At 42.6% G+C, this 24,267-nt stretch overlaps 1 protein-coding gene across 7 annotated transcripts in view; it reads left to right on the forward strand.

Moving 5' to 3' along the window:
- RALGPS2 (Ral GEF with PH domain and SH3 binding motif 2) overlaps window positions 1-24,267 on the forward strand; it is a 279,019-nt gene that overhangs the window by 220,067 nt on the left and 34,685 nt on the right. For 6 of the 7 annotated variants that reach the window (XM_073356496.1, XM_073356497.1, XM_073356499.1 and 3 more), the window contains 2 exons: window positions 16,243-16,297; window positions 23,038-23,115. In XM_073356496.1, the coding sequence (XP_073212597.1) occupies window positions 16,243-16,297; window positions 23,038-23,115 (133 nt within the window). The remainder of the gene's footprint in view (window positions 1-16,242; window positions 16,298-23,037; window positions 23,116-24,267) is intronic. The other variant, XM_073356498.1, reaches the window with a different exon arrangement.

The following is a 24,267-nucleotide window of genomic DNA, read 5'->3' on the forward strand; positions in this document are numbered from 1 at the left end:
GCTAGGATAAAGTCAAACATTTGGGTATCCAAGTTCCCTAACTGAAACATGTTCTTTTCCTATTATGCTTTTTGTTTTGAATGGTTTGGTTTTATTTGGGAGATGTGCTCACTCATCTTTTTAACTGTTAATTAAATGGTTCGGCTGTTCTTTACTTCAGATTGGCTTTTAAAGCAGTCAGTTACAGGAACTGAAATTAATATGTTCTGATCACTTTATTTGAATTATTGCAGGGCCCAGATACCCCAGTCAAATTGTAGCCTTAGTGTGCTGGGCAGTGTGTAAACACATAGGAAGAGACAGTTTCTTCCCCAAAGAATGTAAGTTCGAAGACCCTGATCCTGCAACCAGAACAGTGTGGGAAAACTTTTGTGATTGTGTGGAGACCCATTGATTCTTCTTTGAGTGATGTCCCTGTGGGTACTCCACTTTAGGTCTCGGTGCGCCCTGTGCCCGTAGTCAGAGATTTAAGGTAGCAGTGCCTGGTTGGGTTGCACATGCATGGTCTCCGTCTCGCACCGCTTCAGGCAGTTAACTGGCGCTATGCGACCAACCCCACCTCAGTTCCTTCTCTACCGCCTTTGGCTGGAGTCGGAGCACTTAGCAGTACCTCGCAGCTTAGGAATAGCTTAGTTTTAGTTCTCAGAATAGTTAGCCTTCCTATTTTATCTCTCTCTCAGAAATGTTATTTTAAATTTTCTTCTTAGGGCTGTAGGTTTCCTTTTCTACCACAACAACGTGGTTGTTGATCTTCCTTCCTTTTATTTTTTATGGGGAGAGTATGCTGCCTGAGGGCCATGCCTGGCTCCGCTGGATTCAAACGCTTGCCTACCTGCAGGTTTTCTATACCTCTTTCAGATGGACACGCTGTGTGTCTGGTGTCTCGGAGAGGCACATATACCGCAGAAGTGCTCGCATTGTCACAATCTGAAAGCTCGCACCAGAAAGGCAAGAGATGTCCAACTGAAACTTCTCCTCATGGAGAAGTCTCTCCAACAAGCATCTGAGCCTGCGGTATGCACCTCACCCGGCCAGAAATCACCATTGGCAGCCTCTTATAAGGGCCCTTCCTCCACTGCATGAGCTCCTGATCAACCCACCAAGAAGGCAGCAAAACAACAGGGTACCATGTCCCCAACTTTGGAATTGGCCAAGAAAAGGTGCTCTGCTCAAGAGCAAACGCTGCTGGTACCAACTGCACCGGCTGTGTCAACGGCCAAAACAGTGGGCCCCTTCGGCACCATCGGTACCAAGAAACTGAAATCTCCCAAGCAGCCGAGCTTGGTCACAGGTACCAAGGGGAAACAAAACTCCATGCAGTGGTACCGTCAGCCATGAAAAGGGAATCGGTACCAAGCACTTCATTAACTCTGATGCTAATGCTGCCACCTACTGTGACCATCGCGCACTCTAGTCACACACTGGTGCCGACAAGCAATTTCCAGCATGCGGTACCGTTTCCTACCACACAAACGGTACTGATACCAGACACGTCGCAGCAATTCCTCCGCCACAGGAACCTCTCTGTTTTGTCAGTACCGGAGTTTCCCATCCTTGGCGCACCAATGATACCTTGGTACCTGCAGCACTTAGTCAACTCAGTTCTCCACCTCTGCTCCACAGTTCTTCAGTGATGATGAGGATGGAGATGAGGATGAGGGGCAGTCTCCACCACATTCCTCCCCCGTGGCTGCTCCTACCATGCACACCCCTAAGTGCACAAGCTACTCAACATACCTTCCCAACCAGCCCTGGTACAGGCAGCCCTGGATGCCCACTATGCCCTTCCATCCACAGTGGCCTTTTTGGAACCCGTGGGCTACATATCCACAACAACAGCGGGGCATACCTGTTGGCCTTTCCACAGCTGACATATGTCATGCACCTTTATTGATGCCACAAGGCCCACCCAGCACCTCTGATCAGGGAGTTCAAGTGGAGGAGGAGGAATTCTCTGATCCAGACAATCCACCTGAAGTCCGTGCCTCATCCTCACCAGATGACACTATTATGTCCCCACCTCCCACCACAGGTGATGATTTTAAACAATTTCAAGACCTCTACAAGAGGGTTGCCACTGGAAGAAGTCCAGGAATCGCAACACAAACTAGTTGACATACTGCACCCATCAACTTCATCTAAAATCGCCCTTCCCATGAATGATGTGATTATGGACCCTGTGAAGTTGCTCTGGCAAACTCCTGCAACAATTCCACCTACCTGTAATAGGTCTGATAAAAAATACTACATACTGCATATGGCTCTGAATTCCCTTTTTTCGCATCCGACACTGAATTCATTGGTGATTGACGCAGTCAATGAATGGGGTAGGCAACAGTGCTACAGAAACACTCCAAATGACAAAAACTGGAATCTTTTCAGCCACAAAGCATAGTCTGCTGCAACCTTACTCTGATGGGTTTGGTCATATAAACTCCCTCAAAACTGTCACTAGATGTGCCGGGATACCATTGAGAGCAAACCCCCCCTGCCAGAGAAGGCTTCTCTCCTCTCCCATCTTGCTGAGTTAGACACTCCAGTCAGCTACAGCATAGACCAAGAGGTTGGGCTACGCCCCCCTGCAGTACATAGTAACTAAGATTCACTTAGCCCAGGGGCTTCTCAGTTAACAGGGACTTTCCCAGCACCCAGTATTCAGTCTTTCTGGGAGCCTAAACCCCAAATAAATCCGTTTTACTCTGTATAAAGCTTACACAGGGTAAACTCATAAATTGTCCACGCTCTGTAACACTGATAAAGATGCACAGCTGTTTGCTCCCCCAGGTATTAATTACTTACTCTGGGTTAATTAATAAGCACCAGTGATTTTATTAAGTATAAAAAGTATGATTTAAGTGGTTCCAAGTAATAACAGACGGAACAAAGTAAGTTACCAAGCAAAATAAAACAAAACATGCAAGTCTAAGCCTACTACAGTAGGAAACTGAATACAGGTAAATCTGACCCTCAGAGATGTCCCAATAAGCTTCTTTCACAGACTGGACTTCTTCCTAGTCTGGTCCCAATCCTTTTCAGACCAACGTAGTAGTTTATGGCCTGGGTCCAGCAATCACTCACACCCCCATAGTTGCTGTCCTTTGTTTCAGTTTCTTTCAGGCATCTCTTTGGGGGTGGAGAGGCCATCTCTTGAGCCAGCTGAAGACAAAGTGTAGGGGCTTCCAGGGTCTTTTATATTCTCTCTCTTGTGGGTGGAAACCCCTTCATTCTTCTGTGCAAAATCACAGCAACAAGATGGAGTTTGTAGCCACGTGAGCAAGTCACATGTCCATGAACGATTCAGCTTTTTGCAGGCCAACGCCATTGTTTACATGTTAGTTTGAACATTCCCAGGAAAGCTCAGATGCGGATTGGCGTCTCCCAAAATCCATTGGGACTTTGTTTTGTTTCTTGATTGGGCACTTACTGAGAATAGTCCTTTGTCAAGAAGCTGACCAAATGCTTCACTGATGCTGCTTAGAATCAAGCACATCAAGATACAAGTACATAACCAATATTCATAACTTCAAATACAAAAATGATACACACATACAGACAACATAATCATAACTGGCAAATTACAACCTTTCCATAGACACCTTACTTGATCTCCTTTGTACAAGATTTGGTGCAACTGTAGGACCTTGGTTGCAACAATGATCTATACGGTCACAGTTCATGTCAATAACGTCATACTTACAATTGAGAATTGCCAACTATGAGGCCTTATTGGCAAAGTATGACCACAACAACTATGCAAGTCTCTCTGAATTTACTGCCTTAATTCCAGATGATAGATAAGAACACTACAAATCACTCATAGATTCATAGATATTTAGGTCAGAAGGGACCATTATGATCATCTAGTCTGACCTCCTGCACAATGCAGGCCACAGAATTTCACCCACCACTCCTAAAAAAGACCTCACACCTATATCTGTGCTATTGAAGTCCTCAAATTGTAGTTTGAAGACCTCAAGGAGCAGAGAATCCTCCAGCAAGTGACCCGTGCCCCATGCTACAGAGGAAGGCGAAAAACCTCCAGGGCCTTCCAATCTGCCCTGGAGGAAAATTCCTTCCCGACCCCAAATATGGCAATCAGCTAAACCCTGAGCATATGGGCAAGATTCATCAGCCAGATACTACAGAAAATTCTTTCCCCGGTAACTTGGATCTTACCCCATCTAAAAACCCATCACAGGCCATTGGGCCTATTTACCATGAATATTTAATTACCAAAACCATGTTATCCCATCATACCATCTCCTCCATAAACTTATCGAGTTTAATCTTAAAGCAAGATAGATCTTTTGCCCCCACTACTTCCCTCGGAAGGCTATTCCAAAACTTCACTCCTCTGATGGTTAGAAACCTTCGTCTAATTTCTAATCTAAATTTCCTAGTGGCCAGTTTATATCCATTTGTTCTTGTGTCCACATTGGTACTGAGTTTAAATAATTCCTCTCCCTCTCTGGTATTTATCCCTCTGATATATTTATAGAGAGCAATCATATCTCCCCTCAACCTTCTTTTAGTTAGGCTAAACAAGCCAAGCTCCCTGAGTCTCCTTTCATAAGACAAGTTTTCCATTCCTCGGATCATCCTAGTAGCCCTTCTCTGTACCTGTTCCAGTTTGAATTCATCCTTCTTAAACATGGGAGACCAGAACTGCACACAGTATTCCAGGTGAGGTCTCACCAGTGCCTTATATAACGGTACTAAAACCTCCTTATCCCTACTGGAAATACCTCTCCTGATGCATCCCAAGACGACATTAGCTTTTTTCACAGCCATATCACATTGGCAGCTCATAGTCATCCTATGATCAACCAATACTCCAAGGTCCTTTTCCTCCTCCGTTACTTCTAGTTGATGCGTCCCTAGCTTATAACTAAAATTCTTGTTATTAATCCCTAAATGCATGACCTTACACTTCTCACTATTAAATTTCATCCTATTACTATTACTCCAGTTTACAAGGTCATCCAGATCCTCCTGTAGGGTATCCCTGTCCTTCTCTAAATTAGCAATACCTCCCAGCTTTGTATCATCTGCAAACTTTATTAGCACACTCCCACTTTTTGTGCCCAGGTCAGTAATAAAAAGATTAAATAAGATTGGTCCCAAAACTGATCCTTGAGGAACTCCACTGGTAATCTCCCTCCAACTTGACAGTTCACCTTTCAGTAGGACCCGTTGTAGTCTCCCCTTTAACCAATTCCCTATCCACCTTTCAATTTTCCTATTGATGCCCATCTTATCCAATTTAACTAATAATTCCCCATGTGGCACAGTATCAAACGCCTTACTAAAATCTAAGTAAATTAGATCCACTGCGTTTCCTTTATCTAAAAAATCTGTTACTCTCTCAAAGAAGGAGATCAGGTTGGTTTGGCACGATCTACCTTTTGTAAAACCATGTTGTATTTTGTCCCATTTACCATTGACTTCAATGTCCTTAACTACCTTCTCCTTCAAAATTTTTTCCAAGACCTTGCATACTACAGATGTCAAACTAACAGGCCTATAATTACTTGGATCACTTTTTTTCCCTTTCTTAAAAATAGGAACTATGTTAGCAATTCTCCAATCATACGGTACAACCCCTGAGTTTACAGATTCATTAAAAATTCTTGCTAATGGGCTTGCAATTTCTTGTGCCAATTCTTTTAATATTCTTGGATGAAGATTATCTGGGCCCCCCGATTTAGTCCCATTAAGCTGTTTGAGTTTCGCTTCTACCTCAGATATGGTGATGTCTACCTCCATATCCTCATTCCCATTTATCATGCTACCATTATCCCTAAGATCCTCTTTAGTCTTATTAAAGACTGAGGCAAAGTATTTGTTTAGATATTGGGCCATGCCTAGATTATCCTTGACCTCCACTCCATCCGCAGTTTTTAGCGGTCCCACTTCTTCTTTCTTTGTTTTCTTCCTATTTATATGACTATAGAACCTTTTACTATTGGTTTTAATTCCCTTTGCAAGGTCCAACTCTACTTGACTTTTAGCCTGTCTCACTTTATCCCTACATATTCTGACCTCAATAAGGTAGCTTTCCTTACTGATCCCTCCCTTCTTCCACTCCCTGTATGCTTTCTGCTTTTTCTTAATTACCTCTGTAAGATGCTTGCTCATCCAGCTTGGTCTACAACTCCTGCCTATGAATTTTTTCCCCTTTCTTGGGATGCAGGCTTCCGATAGCTTCTGCAGCTTTAATTTAAAATAATCCCAGGCCTCCTCTACCTTTAAACCCATAAATTCTTCAGTCCAATCCACTTCCCTAACTAATTTCCTTAATTTTTGAAAGTCAGCCCTTTTGAAATCAAAAACCCTAGTTGCAGATTTATTTTTGTTAATCCTTCCATTCAATTTGAACTGAATTAGCTCATGATCACTTGAGCCAAGATTATCCCCTACAACCATTTCCTCTATGAGGTCCTCATTACTCACCAAGACCAAATCTAAAATGGCATCCCCTCTAGTCGGTTCAGCAACTACTTGCTGAAGGAATCCATCAGCTATCGCATCTAGGAAAATCTGAGCCCTATTATTATTACTAGCACTCGTCCTCCAGTCTATATCTGGGAAGTTAAAGTCTCCCATGATCACACAGTTTCCATTAGTATTTACTTTATTAAAAACATTAAAAAGGGCTCTATCCATATCCAAATTAGATCCCGGCCGTCTATAGCACACCCCAAGCACTATCCCAGGGGAGGCTCTAATAGTTTTCTTCCCCAATTTAATTGTTGCCCAGACAGACTCAGTCATATCCATTTCATCGCTTCTTATTTCTTTACATTCTATCTCATCATTGATATACAGTGCTACTCCACCACCTTTACCTTTATTTCGGTCTTTCCTAAACAGCACATACCCTTCAATACCTGTAGCCCAGTCATGACTACTATTCCACCAGGTCTCTGTTATACCTATAATATCTGGTTTCACTTCCTGCACCAGTAACTCTAGTTCCTCCATTTTGTTACCTAGGCTCCTTGCATTAGTGTACAAACATCTTAATTTTTGCTGTTTGGCCTCACTCACATTCTGTACCCTATTAGGCACGGTTATTTTACTACCAGTATAACCTATTAGACTTGTATCTACACTGCCCTTCCTCCTACCTACAGCTGTATCCACTCTTACTTCATTTTCTTTCCACTCTGTGCTAAATTCTGGCTCTTCACAAAAGGTCAAGTCATAACCAGAACAGCGTTACAAGCTGCCTTGATTCAGCAGATTCAGCTGCGAGATCCATAGCAACTGCAGTTGTCATGAGATGAGCCTTCTGGTTCCATCTATCTGGATTCCCAAAGCTGGAACAGTTGATGTGGAGGACTTACCATTTGAGGGATCCAAACTTTTCATGGACAAAACTGACGGGTTGTTACACACTCTTAAGGACTCAGTGGCAACATTGCAATCTCTGGACATCCACACACCTAAGATCAAAAGACACAAGACGACAGGGCAGTTATCAAGTCCCTAAATGAGTCCAATCTCCCCACCCCTTATGCACACCGCAATAGATACTACGACCAGCAGGGTCGGAAGCAAAAAACCTTGAGGAAACTGCAACCTGTTCCTTTGAATACTATTTTGTAACCATCAACTGCCAGACGACAAATTTGAGGCCTTGGTCGAATTCCATCTCTTTCAACACTGGAACCATCTACACCTTTCAAGACCTTTAGAGATGGCCTGAACCCATTTTACCTAATCTGGCAGAGTATTACATCAAACAGATGGTGTCAAGGTTCCTTCCCCACTCTGAACTCTAGGGTACAGATGTGGGGACCTGCATGAAAAACCCTCTAAGCTTATTTTACCAGCTTAGATTAAAACTTCCCCAAGGTACAAACTATTTTACCTTTTGTCCCTGGAACTTATTGCTGCCACCACCAAGCGTCTAACAAAAATAACAGGGAAAGAGCCCACTTGGCAATGTCTTTCCCCCAAGATCCCTCCAAGCCCTACATCCCCTTTCCTGGGGAGGGCTTGATAAAAATCCTCACCAATTTGCATAGGTGAACCCAGACCCAAACCCTTGGATCTTAAGAACAAGGAAAAAGCAATCAGGTTCTTAAAAGAAGAATTTTAATTAAAGAAAAAGTGAAAGAATCACCTCTGTGAAATCAGGATGGTAAATACCTTACAGGGTAATCAGATTCAAAACTTAGAGAATCTCTCTAGGCAAAACCTTAACTTACAAAAAGATACAAAAACAGGAATATACAGTCCATTCAGCACAACTTATTTTATCAGCTATTTAAACAAAACAGAATCTAATGCATATCTAACTAGATTGCTTATTTACTCTTAACAGGAGTTCTGACCTGCATTCCTGCTCTGGTCCCAGCAAAAGCAACACACAGACTGAGAGAACCCTTTGTCCCCCCTCCTCCCCCCCAAGCTTTGAAAGTATCTTGTCTCCTCATTGGTCATTTTGGTCAGGTGCCAGCGAGGTTATCTTTAGCTTCTTAACCCTTTACAGGTGAAAGGGTTTTTCCTCTGGCCAGGAGGGATTTAAAGGTGTTTACCTTTCCCTTTATATTTATGACAGATGGTTATTAGAAATTATCAAAACTGGTTACTCCATTCCCCTTACCTCCAAACAGTCTACCCACCCCTCTTCCATGTCTCTCTTCAGGGACCCCTCTCCTGAGCATCTACTGCAAGAAGAGGTAGCCCACCTCATGTCTCTGGGAGGAGTAGAATGCGTACCATCTGAGTATAGAGGGAAGGGGTTCTATTTCCACTTTTTGCTCACACAGAAAAAACCAGGAGGTTGGAGGCCTATCCTCGACCTATGGCGACTCAACAAATTTGTGAAAACACAGCGATTCAAAATAATCACGCTGAGCACCATTATCCCAGTGTTAGAAAGAGAGGGGACTGGTTCTCAGACCTCAATCTCCAGGATGCATATTTTCATATATCCATCTATACCTCACATTGAAAATTCATACGATTTGCAATAGGACAGGACCATTTCCAATACAAAGTGCTACCCTTTGGCCTTTCCACTGCGCCTCGAGTATTCTCAAAGGCATACCGGACCCTCGCTAGAACGCACTTCTATATAGCGCGAATTTGCATATAACGCGGTCGCGGCCATGGATCCTAAATTTAATTACTTTACTTGCAATTCATTTTAATGCAGTTGCTGCTATAACGAGGTCCCCGTGTTAACGCTGTACCGTACATGGATCCCAAATCCTGAGTTCTAGCGATGGTCCGGTGTACTTGCCGTGGTAGCTGCCTGTCTACGCAGAGAGGGAATCATGATTTTTCCCTACCTGGACAACTGTCTATTGAAAGCACTAACAAGACAGGTAGCCCTAAATCCACCGAACACACAATAACCCTGATCACCAAGTTAGGCCTTCAGATAAACATGCAAAAAATCCACTCTAACACCAGTTCAACACCTGGAATTTTATGGCAGTGGACCTCAACTCCCTAGAGGCAACAGCCTCACTTACCAACAAAACAATTTCTGACTCTAACCAATTTGATCTTTACAGTACAAAACAGCCCGTAAGTGTCTGCCAGAACTTGCCTACAAATTCTAGGCCACATGGCTAGCACAACCTTTGTTGTCTGACACACAAGATTACATGTGCAGTGCCTACAAGCCTGGCTCCAAACAAATTATGTCCCACACAAGCACAGTATAAACAAGCTCACCATGCTAGAGACAGTCAAAGGTTCTCTTTTGTGGTGGACCAACCCAGAAAACGTCTACAGAGGGGTGCCCTTCCTACCGAATCCACCGTCGATCACCATTACCACGGATGCTTCCCTTCTAGGATGGGGAGCACATCTGCAACCACACTCTATACTGGGTCGATGGTCCACAACAGTGTTTTATCTCCATATAAACCTACTAGAACTGCAGGCAGTTCGAAACACTTGTTCCCACTTCCTACCGCTAATCAGAGACAAGATGGTACAGATTCTCACGGGCAATGTAGCTTGTATGTTCTACTTAACAGATAAGGGGGAGTGCGATCACACTCCCGCTGTGTGGAAGCCATGTGCTTTGGCACTGGTGCATCAAGCACAATGTATTATGGCTTCATACCTTCCTGGCTGCTTGAACACAATGACAGATACCCTAAGCAGGAAGTTTTACCAGGACCATGAGTAGGAGCTGAACACGCCAGTACTCCTAGACATTTTCCGAACGTGGGGTGGGGTTTTCCAACTATGGATCTTTTTGCAACTGTGCAAAACACCAAATGCCCCCAGTTCTGCTCCATGCTATCTGGGCAATGCCTTTCTCATCAAATGGAATGCTCTCTTACTATACGCCTTCCCTCCCACCCCCCTCCTAGCCACGTGCTTCACAAGATCAAATGAGACAGATCCAGAGTGATCCTAATAGCTCCCACAAGGTCACGACAAACATGGTACCCTTACCTCCTCCACATGGCTGTTTGCCCACCACGCACACTGTCGCTTCTACCTTGGCTACTATCACAAGACGCAGATCGCGTCATCTATCCAGATCCCAAATGACTCCATCTCAAAGTGTGGTTGCTGCATGACTTTTAGACTCTGAAATGACATGTTCTGCAGATGTACAAAACATCTTTTGAACAGTTGTAGGACAACTACCAGACTCACATACATACATAAGTGGAGGCAAATTGACTCATGGTGCTGACACAAACAGACGGAACCTCTCTCAGCCCCTTTATCTCTAATTCTAGACTACTTCCTGGAACTCAAACTGACTGCCATTTCCATGAGTTCCATTCGTATCCATCTATCAGCCATCACAGCGTTCCATCATAAAGTACATGGATTCTCTACTTTTATGCATCTGTTCACTAAACGTTTTCTTAAGGGCCTATCCAATTCCTACCTGGATATTTGGAATTCCACTGCAGCATGGGACCTCAACTTAGTCCTCCATGCCCTCACTGGCCCTCCCTTTGATCCCATGCTACAAGCTCCCCCCTACATCTTTCCATGAAGGTTGCATTCCTAGTGGCCACTACATTCGCCAGAAGGGTTGGAGAACTGTCAGCTCTCATGGCTTACCCTCCTTACACAATCTTTTGCAAAGATAAAGTAGCTCTCAGATCACATCCCAAGTTCCTATCTAAAGTTGTCTCATCCTTTCACCTCAACCAACCAATACACTTACAGACATTTTTTCCTAAACCACATGTGGACAAATGACAGTCCAGATTACACACCCTGGATGTTCGCAGGGCTATCACCTTCTACATTGATGGAACAAAATCTTTCCGCAGATCTCCAAAACTGTTTGTTTCAATCACTGAATGATCAAACGGTAACGCCATTTCCAAACAGCGTCTATCCAAATGAATATCAGACTGCATAAAACTGTGCTACCTCCAGCATGAACAACAATCTGCATGAGGATCTGCACGCGTTCTACCAGAGGCCTATCAGCCTCCATAGCATTTCTTAATAATATTCCCATCATTGAAATCTGTAGGGCCACAACCTGAGCCTCTCCACACACATTTACCCAATATTATGCTTTGCAACAACATGCATCTTCTGATACTCTATTCATAGAATCATAGAATAACAGAGTTGGAAGGGACCTCTGGAGGCCATCTAGTCCAACCCCCTGCCCAGAGCAGGACCAATCCCAACTAAATCATCCCAGCCAGGGCTTTGTCAAGCCTGACCTTAAAAACTTCTAAGGAAGAGGATTCCACCACCTCCCTAGGTAATGCATTCCAGTGTTTCACCACCCTCCTAGTGAAAAAGTTTTTCCTAATCTGCAACCTAAATCTCCCCCACTGCAACTTGAGACCATTACTCCTTGTCCTGTCCTCTTCTACCACTGAGAATAGTCTAGATCCATCCTCTTTGGATCTACCTTTCAGATAGTTAAAAGCAGCTATCAAATCCCCCCTCATTCTTCTCTTCCGTAGACTAAACATCCCCAGTTCCCTCAGCCTCTCCTCATAAGTCATGTGTTCCAGTCCCCTAATCATTTTTGTTGCCCTTCGCTGGACTCTCTCCAATTTTTCCGCATCCTTCTTGTAGTGTGAGTCCCAAAACTGGACACAGTACTCCAGATGAGGCCTCACCAATGTCGAATAGAGGGGAACGATCACATCCCTCGATCTGCTGGCAGTGCCCCTACTTATACACCCAAAATGCCATTTGCCTTCTTGGCAACAAGGGCACACTGTTGACTCATATCCAGCTTCTCGTCCACTGTCACCCCTAGGTCCTTCTCTGCAGAACTGCTGCCTAGCCATTCGGTCCCTAGTTTGTAGCAGTGCATTGGATTCTTCCGTCCGAAGTGCAGGACTCTGCACTTGTCCTTGTTGAACCTCATCAGATTTCTTTTGGCCCAATCCTTCAATTTGTCTAGGTCCCTCTGTATCCTATCCCTACCTTCCAGCGTATCTACCACTCCTCCCAGTTTAGTGTCATCTGCAAACTTGCTGAGGGTGCAATCCACACCATCCTCCAGATCATTAATGAAGATATTGAACAAAACCGGCCCCAGGACAGACCTTTGGGGCACTCCGCTAGACACCGGCTGCCAACTAGACATGGAGCCATTGATCACTACCCGTTGAGCCCGACAATCTAGCCAACTTTCTACGCACCTTGTAGTGCATACATCCAGCCCATATTCAGACCTACTGTACTTTCATCTGCTATGACTTCCACTCTGAAGCGCCTTCCTTCCAGTGGTGGGCACTTGCTCTGAAGTCACCTAAAGTGGAGCACCCACAGGGACATCACTCAAAGAAGAAGAGAACATTACTCACCTTTGCGGTAACAGAGGTTCTTCAAGATGTGTCCCCGTGTGGGTGCTCCACTACCCTCCCTCCTCACTTCTGCTTTGGAGTTTTATTACTTTACTCTGCAGTGGAGAAGGAACGGGTTAGGGTTAGGCTATGTACTTGTATCTCAGTGTTTTTGATTCTAAGCATTTGGTCAGCTAAAGGACTATTCAGAATAAGTGCCCAATCAAGAAACACTTAACTGACAATGGACTTTGGGAGATGCCAGTCCACTAAAGGACTCTATTGATGTGACTTATACACTCAGGGGCCCAAAATCAAGTGTAAAAGGCACAAATTTAGATTCCCATCAAAGTTATACTTGCCTCTGAATTAGACACATGGTATTTTAAAACACTTTTTATATCTCCTACAATTGGGCCTGGAAAGACCTGTTTTAAGCTGTAATTAAAAATTCAGCTTAAATTATACAAAGTACATGACGACACCACCCCAAATAGAGAAATTGCAATGAAACATATCAAACAGAAGAGGAAAAGATGCAGAATAAAAGTTAGAAATACCCAAAGGAGGGAAGTTTGGTGGGGAAACAAAATAAGAAGAAACAAGCTCACAATCCAGTGTCCTTTGGCAAATACACCAAGCTAAGTAGACTTCTGTTTCCTTCCACTCAGCTGCATAAATGTACAATGCTTTAAAGGACAAGCATTAGGGAGCCACAAGGAAATCTTTAGTAATATATTTTCTACCCCAGATATAGTCTTATTTTGTGAATCCGTTTATTTCATGTGTTCTTTTTAAGATTCTGCATTGTGTATATGTGACATAATAGCAATAATATAGCTCTTTGCATCTTTAAAGCACTGAATTGTGTTCAGTAGGTAGGCAAAACAACATTTAAAAAAGCTTTTAAAAAAATTGTTCTCCCACTGGAAACAAAAATAGTGAGAGTGAGAAAATGGGTAACAACAGGGTTGTCCAAACCCCTCTTGGAAACCTGTACACTCTTCTCCCTCTTCTTTTATTCTTTCCTCCCTCAAGAGCCCTGTGTTTTGTGTCACCCATCCCTTCCGGCCCTGAAGGACTGCATACAGTTCTTCGGAGTCCTGTGGATTTTAATGCTCAATCTCCTAGAGCAGTGCTGCCCAACCTTGTGTTGGCCAAACAGATTTTACATATTTTAATAAGATTTAAAGTCACCCCTGTTGACTTATTTTAAGTTCAGCTTGTTTCATATGTATTTAGATAGTTTGTTTCTATGTACAGTATTGTCTCTTTGCACACTTTTGTAAACTAAAATGATGTAAACATGACGACAAAACGATAATGAAACAGCCATTAGTATATTGTGTTGAAGCAGGCCACTGACCTTATGAAATGCTCTGGTGGGCCGTAGTTTGGGCACTGCTGTCCTAAGGGGATTCTTGAAGAATGATACAATGTGCTCCCTCCACATATCGGCTGATTTTTTTTTTTAATTCCAATTTTTATTATTAAAAATCCTCCTGAACTTTAAGGTAAGGAAATATTATAATTTATATGCCTATTCTATGACCCTTGCTATCAAATATTTAAGGACAATATTTATTACTACTTTGTGGTGGCTTCTGCATATTCCCGCTTGTGATATCAAGGTTCTTGTGCCATGTGCTTCCAAAAAATTCTAGAGAGCAATAACTGTTGTGACCTTTACTCCCTCTCTGCTTGTTCAGAATTCCGAATGTATGAAAGGAAGTGTCCCTTTTGTCTGCTGAAGGTGCACACAAACTTGAATTCACTCAGTGCCCTAGATACTTCCCTCATCATCAGTTCTTGTTTTTCTGCATTTTTGGGAATTATTTTTGTTGTTAGTTACTTAGTTAGTGAGCTTAAAAAGAAAGCCAAGGGTGCTCATACGTCATGAGCATTGCCTGGGCCTGTGAAGAGTGGGAGAGCCCCCTGAAATCTTGGTTGACAAGGTAAGTTCTTTAGGCCCAGTCAACTAAGGGCAGGTCTACACTACTGCGTAAATCAATCTAGCTTGCGTCACTCAGGAGTATGAAAAAGATCCCCGCACCCCACCACGAGTGATGCAAGTTACAGTGACCTAAGCTGTCCACACTGACGCTATGTCAGTGGGAATGCTGTCTTGCCGACAAAGCTTCCGCCTCTCGCGAAGGTGGAGTAATTATGCCAACTCCTTTTTATACTGAATTTGTACATATACTTAAAGTTTCAGCTGTTAAGGCCAAGCAATTTGTAAGTTAAAGGGATCTGAAAAAAAAAATTGAGTAGGTTCACATTTCAAAAGGAGGTCATTTGAAATGACTTCAGATTCCAGAAGTGATAACCAGAAAATTAACCGTAGGAGAAACTGGCATAAATTTTCTGATTATATACCTAATTTTCAGACTTGACTATGGGATTTAGTCACCATTGTCACTGCAGATCTCAGTACTGTGGAGCTGCCAACAACACCTCCATATGTTCGCATTTATATATTAGTCTTTACAGGGGCTTGATGGGGGTGGAGTCCCAGGAGCGGGGCGGTCAGGGGACAAGGAGCAGAGGGGTTGGATGGGTCGGGAGTTCTGAGGGGGAGAGTCAGGAGGCAGGAAGTGGGAGGAGGCAGATGGGGGCGGGGGCCAGGTTACCCGGCCCTCCATTCAGTTTTGCAGCCACGATGTAGCCAAAAACTTTGCTCACCCCTGGGGTAGGGAATAAACTAGATGACTTGTTCAGGTCCCTTCCAGCCCTATATTTCTATGATTTTAATAAGCATATCAGTTAAATCATTGCTGGTGCTAGCCCAATGGGGGCCCTAAGCAGGAATATTTCCTCCCCATCACACAGAACACATACTAATAATTAATAGGGAGCCCCTAATAGGGAGCTACTTGGGACCCTAAGCAATTGCTTAGTCTGCTTATGCATAGTGCCGGCTCTGGGTTAAATTCAGTTAACTTAAAGTTAATTAAGGGTTTCTGAATCAGCGTTGGCTTTTAAGATATTGGAGACTTTCAGAGAAATTAGTGTGGAGCTAGTGGACTAAGTTCCAGTCTACTCCTGTATGTGTTTGCTGTATGTGAAGCTGCATCTGTTCATCATGACAGTGAATTACCACATTTTGTGTTGTGATGGCACCTAAAGAAGCAAGTCTTTTTAAATGCTCATCAGGTTGGGCATGAAATAGACAGATGAAAATTTGGGACTGTTGCAATAATTTTGAGAACACTTCTCCCCTTTAGCCTTTGGATATTGCAGATATCTAGAACCAGTCTTCTTCCAAATCCATATCTCCTACATTTTTTATCCATAACTCTTAAGTCATTCCTAAAGTGAGCACCTTCTATGTAGCGTTTGTTATAGATTTATTTCTGCCTAATCTCTCTCATAGAAATTATAAGGAAAAAAATGTCACAGTTGGGACAATAAGACTACAGATGGTACAAACTGAGGAATAAAATAGTTGGTTTCAAAGTATTATGCCTTCTGGTTTTAGGTAGCAGTGATGGTTCAGAACTTAGTGAAGAGACTTCGTGGCCAGCATTTGAAAGGTAAGAAAAACTGCTACATCTAAACCTATATCTCCAACTCCATTCAGACCTCACTAGTTAAACCTATCACTCAACTCCTTGCAAATGAAGTGTAATGTTAGTGGTATGTAGGAGTCAATTATATAATAAACTGAGTAACAGCCATTGCTTCTAGAGTACAGTGTACCCTTTGGTTCTTGTCAAGCCAGCTTAGGGGGCAGCACCTTCTGGTTATCAGCTAACAGAGAGCTTTGTCACATTACTGGCTTGTTGCTCAACTTTGTCTCCTGAATTAACTGGACCACCACCAAACCCCTGACAGATTTACTTTTCATGAATACTGGCATCATTGTGTGCCTTTCCTGTTTCAACATCTTCACTAGCCCTGAGACCTCCTCTATGTATCTCTTGTATTCCTGTTTCCCTGCATTCCCACCAAAGTCCTGCTGCTCTGGCTGCTCCTTCCTCTGCTGCCTGCTCTCTCCTATTCCCCCCTCCAGCTCCTGATTACTCCTCTGTCTGCAACTTGGGAAAATTCTGAAGCAATCCCAGCTATCACTGCCTATCCTATGTAATGTAGACTTTTATATCATGCTCATTACCATAGTATATGAACACTATCCAGGTGTCATTGACCACTGTAATCCAACCCCCCAAGTATTCAAGAGTGAGATGAGGTGTTAAATAGTTACAGTTGAAAATAGTAAAAATTGGAAACCTAATGTTTTCCTGCAAGCTATTAAGTTGAACCATGAATAAAGTGTACTGAGCCCACTACCTATTCACCCAACAGTCTGCTGGTAACATGGATTATAATTCTCTCTCTCTCTTTCTCTCTCTCTCTCTCATATTCAGGGAACCCATCAATCTGGAAACTGACTGGGGTAACCATGCCCACATGTATGCATGGAGACATGGATAGAAATTTTGGCCTAAGGACTTTGTTTATAGCCAGGAACTGTATCCCTTCCCAGTAGTCTGCCTCTGTCTTGTAAAAGCAGTTCAGATTTTACAAAGTTCCTTATGGAGAGAGATTTAAGTTGTGCTTTGTACCAAAGGTGTACTCTTCAATACCATCTCTTCCTATAAAATCTGTTATTTCCATGGAAGGAGTCCCTAAGCATCCAGTGGATGAGAGGCTAGAACAGTCTCTTCAGAGAAGCAGACTACTCCTGGGCTACCCTACATGCACCTATAGCATACAGCATCATTTAGAGATTCCCTGAAGTGCTCAACTCATCTATATTGATATTTAAACAGAACAAAGTCAGAAAGAAGAGGATCTGGAACTTGCATATAATCAATTCCTATATGTGATGCAGCTTGTGATATCACAAGGTTTTCTTTCTGCTCTTCCTACTGTGCTCCACTCTTGCCAGGAAGTGCATTTGAGTAGGGTCCTGAGATGTGGGTATCATATTGAGTGTCCATTTGATTCAAATTCCCTTTGATCCCCAAAAATCATATAGGAAAGCCTTAGATACAGTGGTGAAAGAAGTCATGGATCTGAGTAAGCTTCCTCTGGCCCAAGGAAGACAAAAATTTCTTCCTCAAGGGCAAAAAACTTAGATTCTAGCAAAACATCAGAACTAATCCTTTCTTGTCTCCAAAGGAAAAGACTACTTCTCATGGCCCTTATCTCAAGAATCCAGAAGAAAGCAGATTATCTCCAGTCCCTCTCCCAATAAATAATGAGAATTGGATGGATCAGACTCTCTCCCCAATTGAGGGCAAGTTGAAAAGTTTGCTGCAGGTCTGGGCTGGAACTATCCAGGACAAATGGGTTTGCACACTGAGCATCATGGCTACCTCACAGAATTTTTCATTCTGCATTCATCACCAAATTCCACATCCTTTTGATGCTTCCCTCTGTCCTGACCAAGCAGTGAGCTTTTTTGGACTCTATTTGATGTAACCTCTTTTTGAGGACATTTTCTCTTGTCCCATCCCAGGAAAGGGGCTTAGATTCTTTATGAACACTGGGAATATGTATGAGACCTTCATAGGTATGGCTTATGTCTTTCAATCACTAAAATGGTGGAGCAAAGCTAGGAACTTGACGTGGGATGCTTTGACTGAAATGCCTAAAATTAAAGGTCGCTGTGGTGCCTGCCTGAAGAGTTAGAAAGTTGTACAGCAGAGTTCCATTCTTGTTAAGGAAAAAGGTCCCTTTGTGAACAAAGGAGAAGCATCAATTAGTTGGAATTGCTAGCCATTAGCAAAACCATGACTCACCAAATGCCCTTCATGACTACCACCTCCATCCTGGTTCAGAGCCAGGGAAAGGGAACTGAAAGCCGGTGTCCTTCAGTTTATCTTCCAGAGTGTGGGGAGTCAGCAGATTAATGAATTTGCGTCAAGCAACAAGAAATTGTATTTTTTCTATCTGAGGCATTGGGAGAGCAGGATATGGAAGATATGTTATTCTAATTAAAGTGGACATACTATCTTATGTACACCCGTTCTTTTTCCTTTCCTGGCTTAGGTAACCAGAAAATTCAAAAGGGATGGAGCCTGAGTCCTCTTCCTTATTTGCTTATCAAATGCTGTTTCTCCTGAAAAATGTCCTCTGTGGAGGTTACCTATTTGCAGAGACTTGGTAATGCAATGTTTAATATGTTTTCAAGGCTCAGAAGTTCAAACTGGCAGTCTGGAACTTAATAGTGAGCTTTAAAAACTTTGGGATCTGGATCAGTTTGTCAAGATCCTCTTGCAGTCCAGAAAGGATCTGCTGTGTTTTGAAAGGTTTGTACGTTGAACATGTTCTCACTTCAGAATCAATGTCAGTCAAAAGCTGTCTTAGCTACTTACTTAGTAGATTCACTAAAACTAGCCTAAGGGTGTTAGATGCTTAACTACCTTAGGTACTTTTGGAATTTCCTTGGTATCTTACTTGTAACTGCAGTAAGAGCCCTCCACTTATTTGTGAGGAAAACAGTTAGTTTTTACCCTCTTGTCCCTTGATTCACTAAATTACTCCTGGGGGAATTCTGTGCCACTGCACATGCACAGAATTTACGTCCCCCGCAGATTTCTTTGCTCCCCTACAGAAAAATGACTTTCTGACAGGGAAACAAAAGGAAGACACAAGCGGTCATGCAACCCTCCCCAGCAGTATAACCCTCCTGCAGGGGCGGGACTGGGGGAGACCTGGCTGGTGGCTCCTACCCTGCTCCAGGCTCAGTTGCTAGTCCCAGCTGGGCTGTGAAGGATGGGACTTCCTCTTCCCCTGCACGGCATCCGGGGCTGGGTCAGATCCACCCCCAGATTTCTCCCACAGCTGCAGGAAGCTCTGCAAACTCCCTCCCCTCATTTCCTGCGCCCATCACTCCTCAGCTGCAGGGGCAAGGATTCCTGTACAGGGAGCGCTCCCCCATCTGCCCAACTCCCATGCATCCAGACCCCCTCATACCCACTCTCTCACCGAGCCTCACCCCTCTGCACTCAAACCCGCCCCCCCATGAGCTCCACTTCCCCTACACCTGGACTACCCTGACAAGCCATCTGCACCCGGATCTCCACCCCACTGAGCCCCAACCATCTGCACCTGGATCCCCGCCCCACTATCTCAGCATCTGGACCCCCCTCACTAAGCCTCCCTGCCCCACCCAAACCTCCCTGCTGAGCTCTATTCCCCACCACAGTCAGATGCACACACCCCCACTGAGTCCCAACTACATTCACCTGGACTCCCTGCAGAGTCCCATTACCATTGCACCCAGAACCGCCCCCCACACACACACACAAGCCCCTGAGCATCCAGATCCTCCAGTGAGCTGCCCACATGCAAATTGCCCCACACATGATCCTCTCAACCCACACCTGTCCCCCCAAACTAAGCCCTTCCACACTTGTATCCTGCCTTGCTGAGCCTGCCTGCCCACACCTGGTGTACCTGGCATGGAGGGGCAGGGCCCTGGGGTGTTTCTGGGGCAGGTCTGGACCTTGCACTGTGTCATGGTTGAGTGCAGCCTCACCGCTGAGTCCATGTCTGGGGGAATGTGGGGGCTGGACAGTGATCTCCCAACTCTGTGCAGCCAGTGGCCTGTGCTCCCCAGTGCCATGCTGGAGCCTCCACATTTATTTGACAAATAAAATTTGCAGAATTTTAAAATATTGTGCACAGAATTTTTATTTTTGGTGCAGAATTTTTAATTTTTTGGCACAGAATGCCCTCAGAAGTAACTAAAACATGGTCAGAATTACATCTCTCAATTAAAGCTCCTGCAACCAGCTGGGAGATCAACTTAGTACAGAGACAATTGATGCAATAGCCCTTTGAACCAATGGCTATGACTTTGTTGTCTTTTCTTGTCAGTTGCCTTCGTTGTTGTCATTACTTCTTCAAGGAGGGCCAGTGAATTCAATGCCTTGTCATGAATAACTTTTTCTTTTTTTCCTGGTAAATTGGTTCTCAAGACAACATCATCTAGGATTTTTACTCAAGGTTGTTTGTCCTTACCATTTAAATTGGTATATTTCACTCCCTTTATTTCCCCCAATCGTTCCCATCCTAATGAAATAAAGTGGCATCATCTGGATGTCTGCCAAGATGTTATTCTACTTAGGCAGAGCAAGATCAAAAGCCACAATCTTTCAATAAGTCTGAGCAGGACTTGTAGAAGTGTATAGATGAGCAGGTGAAACTCCTCTATTTAGTTTGAACTAATTCTATAAAATCTCTTTCTATTTGATGGATAGAGGGAAATACAGCTTCTTATGAGAAACGCTGCAAAATGACGGCCTGGCATCTTTTCACTCATTTATAAAACACGTTTGAATGTCTCATCATCTTCAGCTGCTGGCTTTGGTTGTAGTATCTTGCAGATTGCCATCGTCCCTTGATCTCTGTTTGACTTTCTGTCCCTCCCTCTTCTGAGTTTCTGACTGCTTTCTAATTCCTAATATTCCATTTCCAGACTGATGGATTACTTGTGTATGAAAATGAAACAATTTTATCCTTACCTACAATTTGTTGTTTTATGGCAGGGAATAGATCAGTCTGGATTTTCTCTGCCTCGTAGTGACAGTTATATTTAGGTTGCCTAAGGCTTTCCATTATAAAAAGTTCTTGTGACTTTTTTAAAGCTCTAACACTCCTTTTGTTTGAAGCAGGCTTTTGAAGTTCATCAGGGAGAAAGCCTTCAGGCTAGAGAAGTGCCTTTTTGTGTGTCTCTTGAAATTCTGTTCAGTTTTGGCTAAGATATAAACCAGATCTAATCACCATTTCCCCTCAATTATATTGTCAGCAAAATTTTGTCAAGTGTGTTCCCTCCTCTAGGAGGTCGTACCTCAGCATGTAGATAGACCAATGGTCTGTCATCTCAAGTGCTGGTGGGCAATTTTCCTAATATAGTTTTTATCCAGACTGATAGATTCCTTGTTATGCAAAGACAAATTCAAAGATTAGAGCAAAGCTTATTTCCATCATTTACATGGAAGATGGATGCAAGTCAAAACCTCTGATCTATATATGTTGTTGATGTAACAGTTATATTTAATTTTTAAAAATTGTAAACATAAGTTTAGCTGTCTAAATCATTACGGGTTTTTAGAAATTAAAAAAAAAACCTGACCTTATCAAATTTTGCAAATTGAAAGATACCTGTGTTGCTGAAGGGCAGAGATTAATTATTTAGAACACAGTTTCCTTGGGAGGGAGAATAGGGTGGAAATTTATACTTATAGTACATCTATGGCGAGGATTCTTATTACAGCATATGAAATTATTTGAGTTGGTAAGGGAATGTAAACTTTGCATTTTGTTTAACCTTTTTGATATTACTGTTTTCTTCAGTACTGCTATTAATTAATCAACATATCACCATTGACTTCAGTGGAGTTACAACAATTTACACTAGCTAAGGGTCTGGCCCTATATAACCAGCTTTGACTCAGGCACAGAATAATATTCAAAAGATAAGTGTAGAAACCAAGTGCTGGAATTGGGTAGCAGTACTGAAAGTAGTAGTGAAGGGCTCCAAAACTTAAAACTTCCTAAGTAACGTTTATACTCCCTTAAACTGAAGCATTGAGATTACAGGTTTGCTGTCTCTTAGAGTTTAAATAATTTGCATTTGACCTTGGAACCATAATATATTAAGCCACAAATATCGTTCACTAACAAGATTTTGCTTTGTTGACTTTCCCCAGCCAATAAAGGTGTATCCAAGTGAAGTATCTGTTTTAATGCATAGCATATTAAATAGATATTGTCTCATAGCAGACTGTATGTGATTTTCTTTGTAAGTTGTTGGCTTCAGTGGTTGCTTTGGAAATTGTGCCTATACTCAGGATTTAGTTAAGAAGTCTTTGTATTCCTCTAACTATGGTTGCTTGTGTGCCTATATCTAAGTTTAGGGGCCTTATTGCCCTTTGCTTCTTGTCACAGAGTATGTAGCAGTATCTGTAGTCAGCATTAAAGGCAGCAGTTTGCAACCTAGTTCCTTATAGTATTTTCATTTTTATTTTGTGAGTTTAAAAGAAGCTTTTCTGGTCTCAAAACCCATTAATTGAGATGACAATAAAAATACCCCAGTGCTATGAGCAGTGACATCAAGAACATCTGTTCAGATAAGAAATGTAGATTTTGACATCTACCACTGCATGTTTTTTCCTAATGAAATCATCCACTACTGCTTATTGTAGGAGTGGTAGTTATGTGGCACAAGAGAGACTTTATTACACTGTTCTAGCAAATTATGCTGCTTGTGTGGATAAAAGTATATGTAATATATACAATTTATAATGGAATCCAACAGGAACAGATTATACCATTCTCTCGGTCCGGTGACAAGAGTGGCACGAAATGGCTATCGAGGCCACATGAAGGCCAGCAGGTACAATAATCCCCTGCACCCAGGGGTCACAGATTTTTCCTCTGGTGTTGGTGACTGGCTTGATAATTAAGTGGGTGTCCTCCGACATTTCTGATCTTTCTAACTTTCAAGGCAAAATTAAGGTAGTGATCCTTAAAACAGAAATTTTCTCTTCTGTGATTTGATCTGTTTCATCATACAGACTCTGGTTCATTCTGTTCTGCCTATCCAGTTTCTAAATATTGTATCTCTACATCAAGACTTAAAGGTGCTTTACTATAGGTAGCTTTTTAACAGTGTAACACTATGTGGGTGGTGGTAGAAACCATGTTGGCAACAAAGCGTACTTCTTGTGCTCAAAACTGCGTCCAAGATGTTTTCTGTGTTAATTCTTCATTGAACAAAATGGCTGACTTGGTTAAATTGCAAGTCATGAGTTAAAATTGGCCCTCCGTGTGGCCAGACTCATTTTAAATAGCATTATATATAAAACTGCATGCTCACTCAGCTTTTCATTGTCTAATTAAATTACAACTCTGTCTGCAGCGGTGTGGTAATGTAGTTGTAAAAGAGAAGAGAATAACTCCTATGTATTAATGAGTAGGGAGTGTTACGTGTAATTGAGTTAAATTCACATTCATATCAGTGTCCAAATTTGTCAGTGTATCACTGTCAATTAGTAGCTGTAGTGAAAATGTTTGCCAGATTTCTGAGTTGTTTTGTATATGCATAAATGTGTTGATGGGTTAATGGATTAATTCTGGTTTACTTCAACAGACATGTCAGAAATTTGTAGTTTCTCAGCATATTTCTAGAGAGCTGATGCATACACCAATTTAATTATGTAAACTGGTTGATATAAACTGAAATAATCCCTGTTGTGAAAATAAGAATCTTTCCTGTTTTAAAATAATTTGTAAGCCAGTCAGTTGCTCACTTTTCATAAAGTTTGGTTTCCTTTTCCAATACCAGGTATCTGTTTTTGGCATATTCTTTTTGGGCACCATATAGATTGATAGGGAATTAATAGCACATCAACTGCATTAAAACACCCACAATTTACTTCTGTGGGCCAGGTTTTCTGCTCTCTATTATTGATGTTCCTTTACTGCTCTCAAATACCTTATAATTAAATTATGCATGTTTTATTGAGCTTTTGCTGTGGATTTTTAA

The sequence above is a fragment of the Lepidochelys kempii genome, chromosome 8, assembly GCF_965140265.1.
Source record: "Lepidochelys kempii isolate rLepKem1 chromosome 8, rLepKem1.hap2, whole genome shotgun sequence".
Classification (NCBI taxonomy): domain Eukaryota; kingdom Metazoa; phylum Chordata; order Testudines; family Cheloniidae; genus Lepidochelys; species Lepidochelys kempii.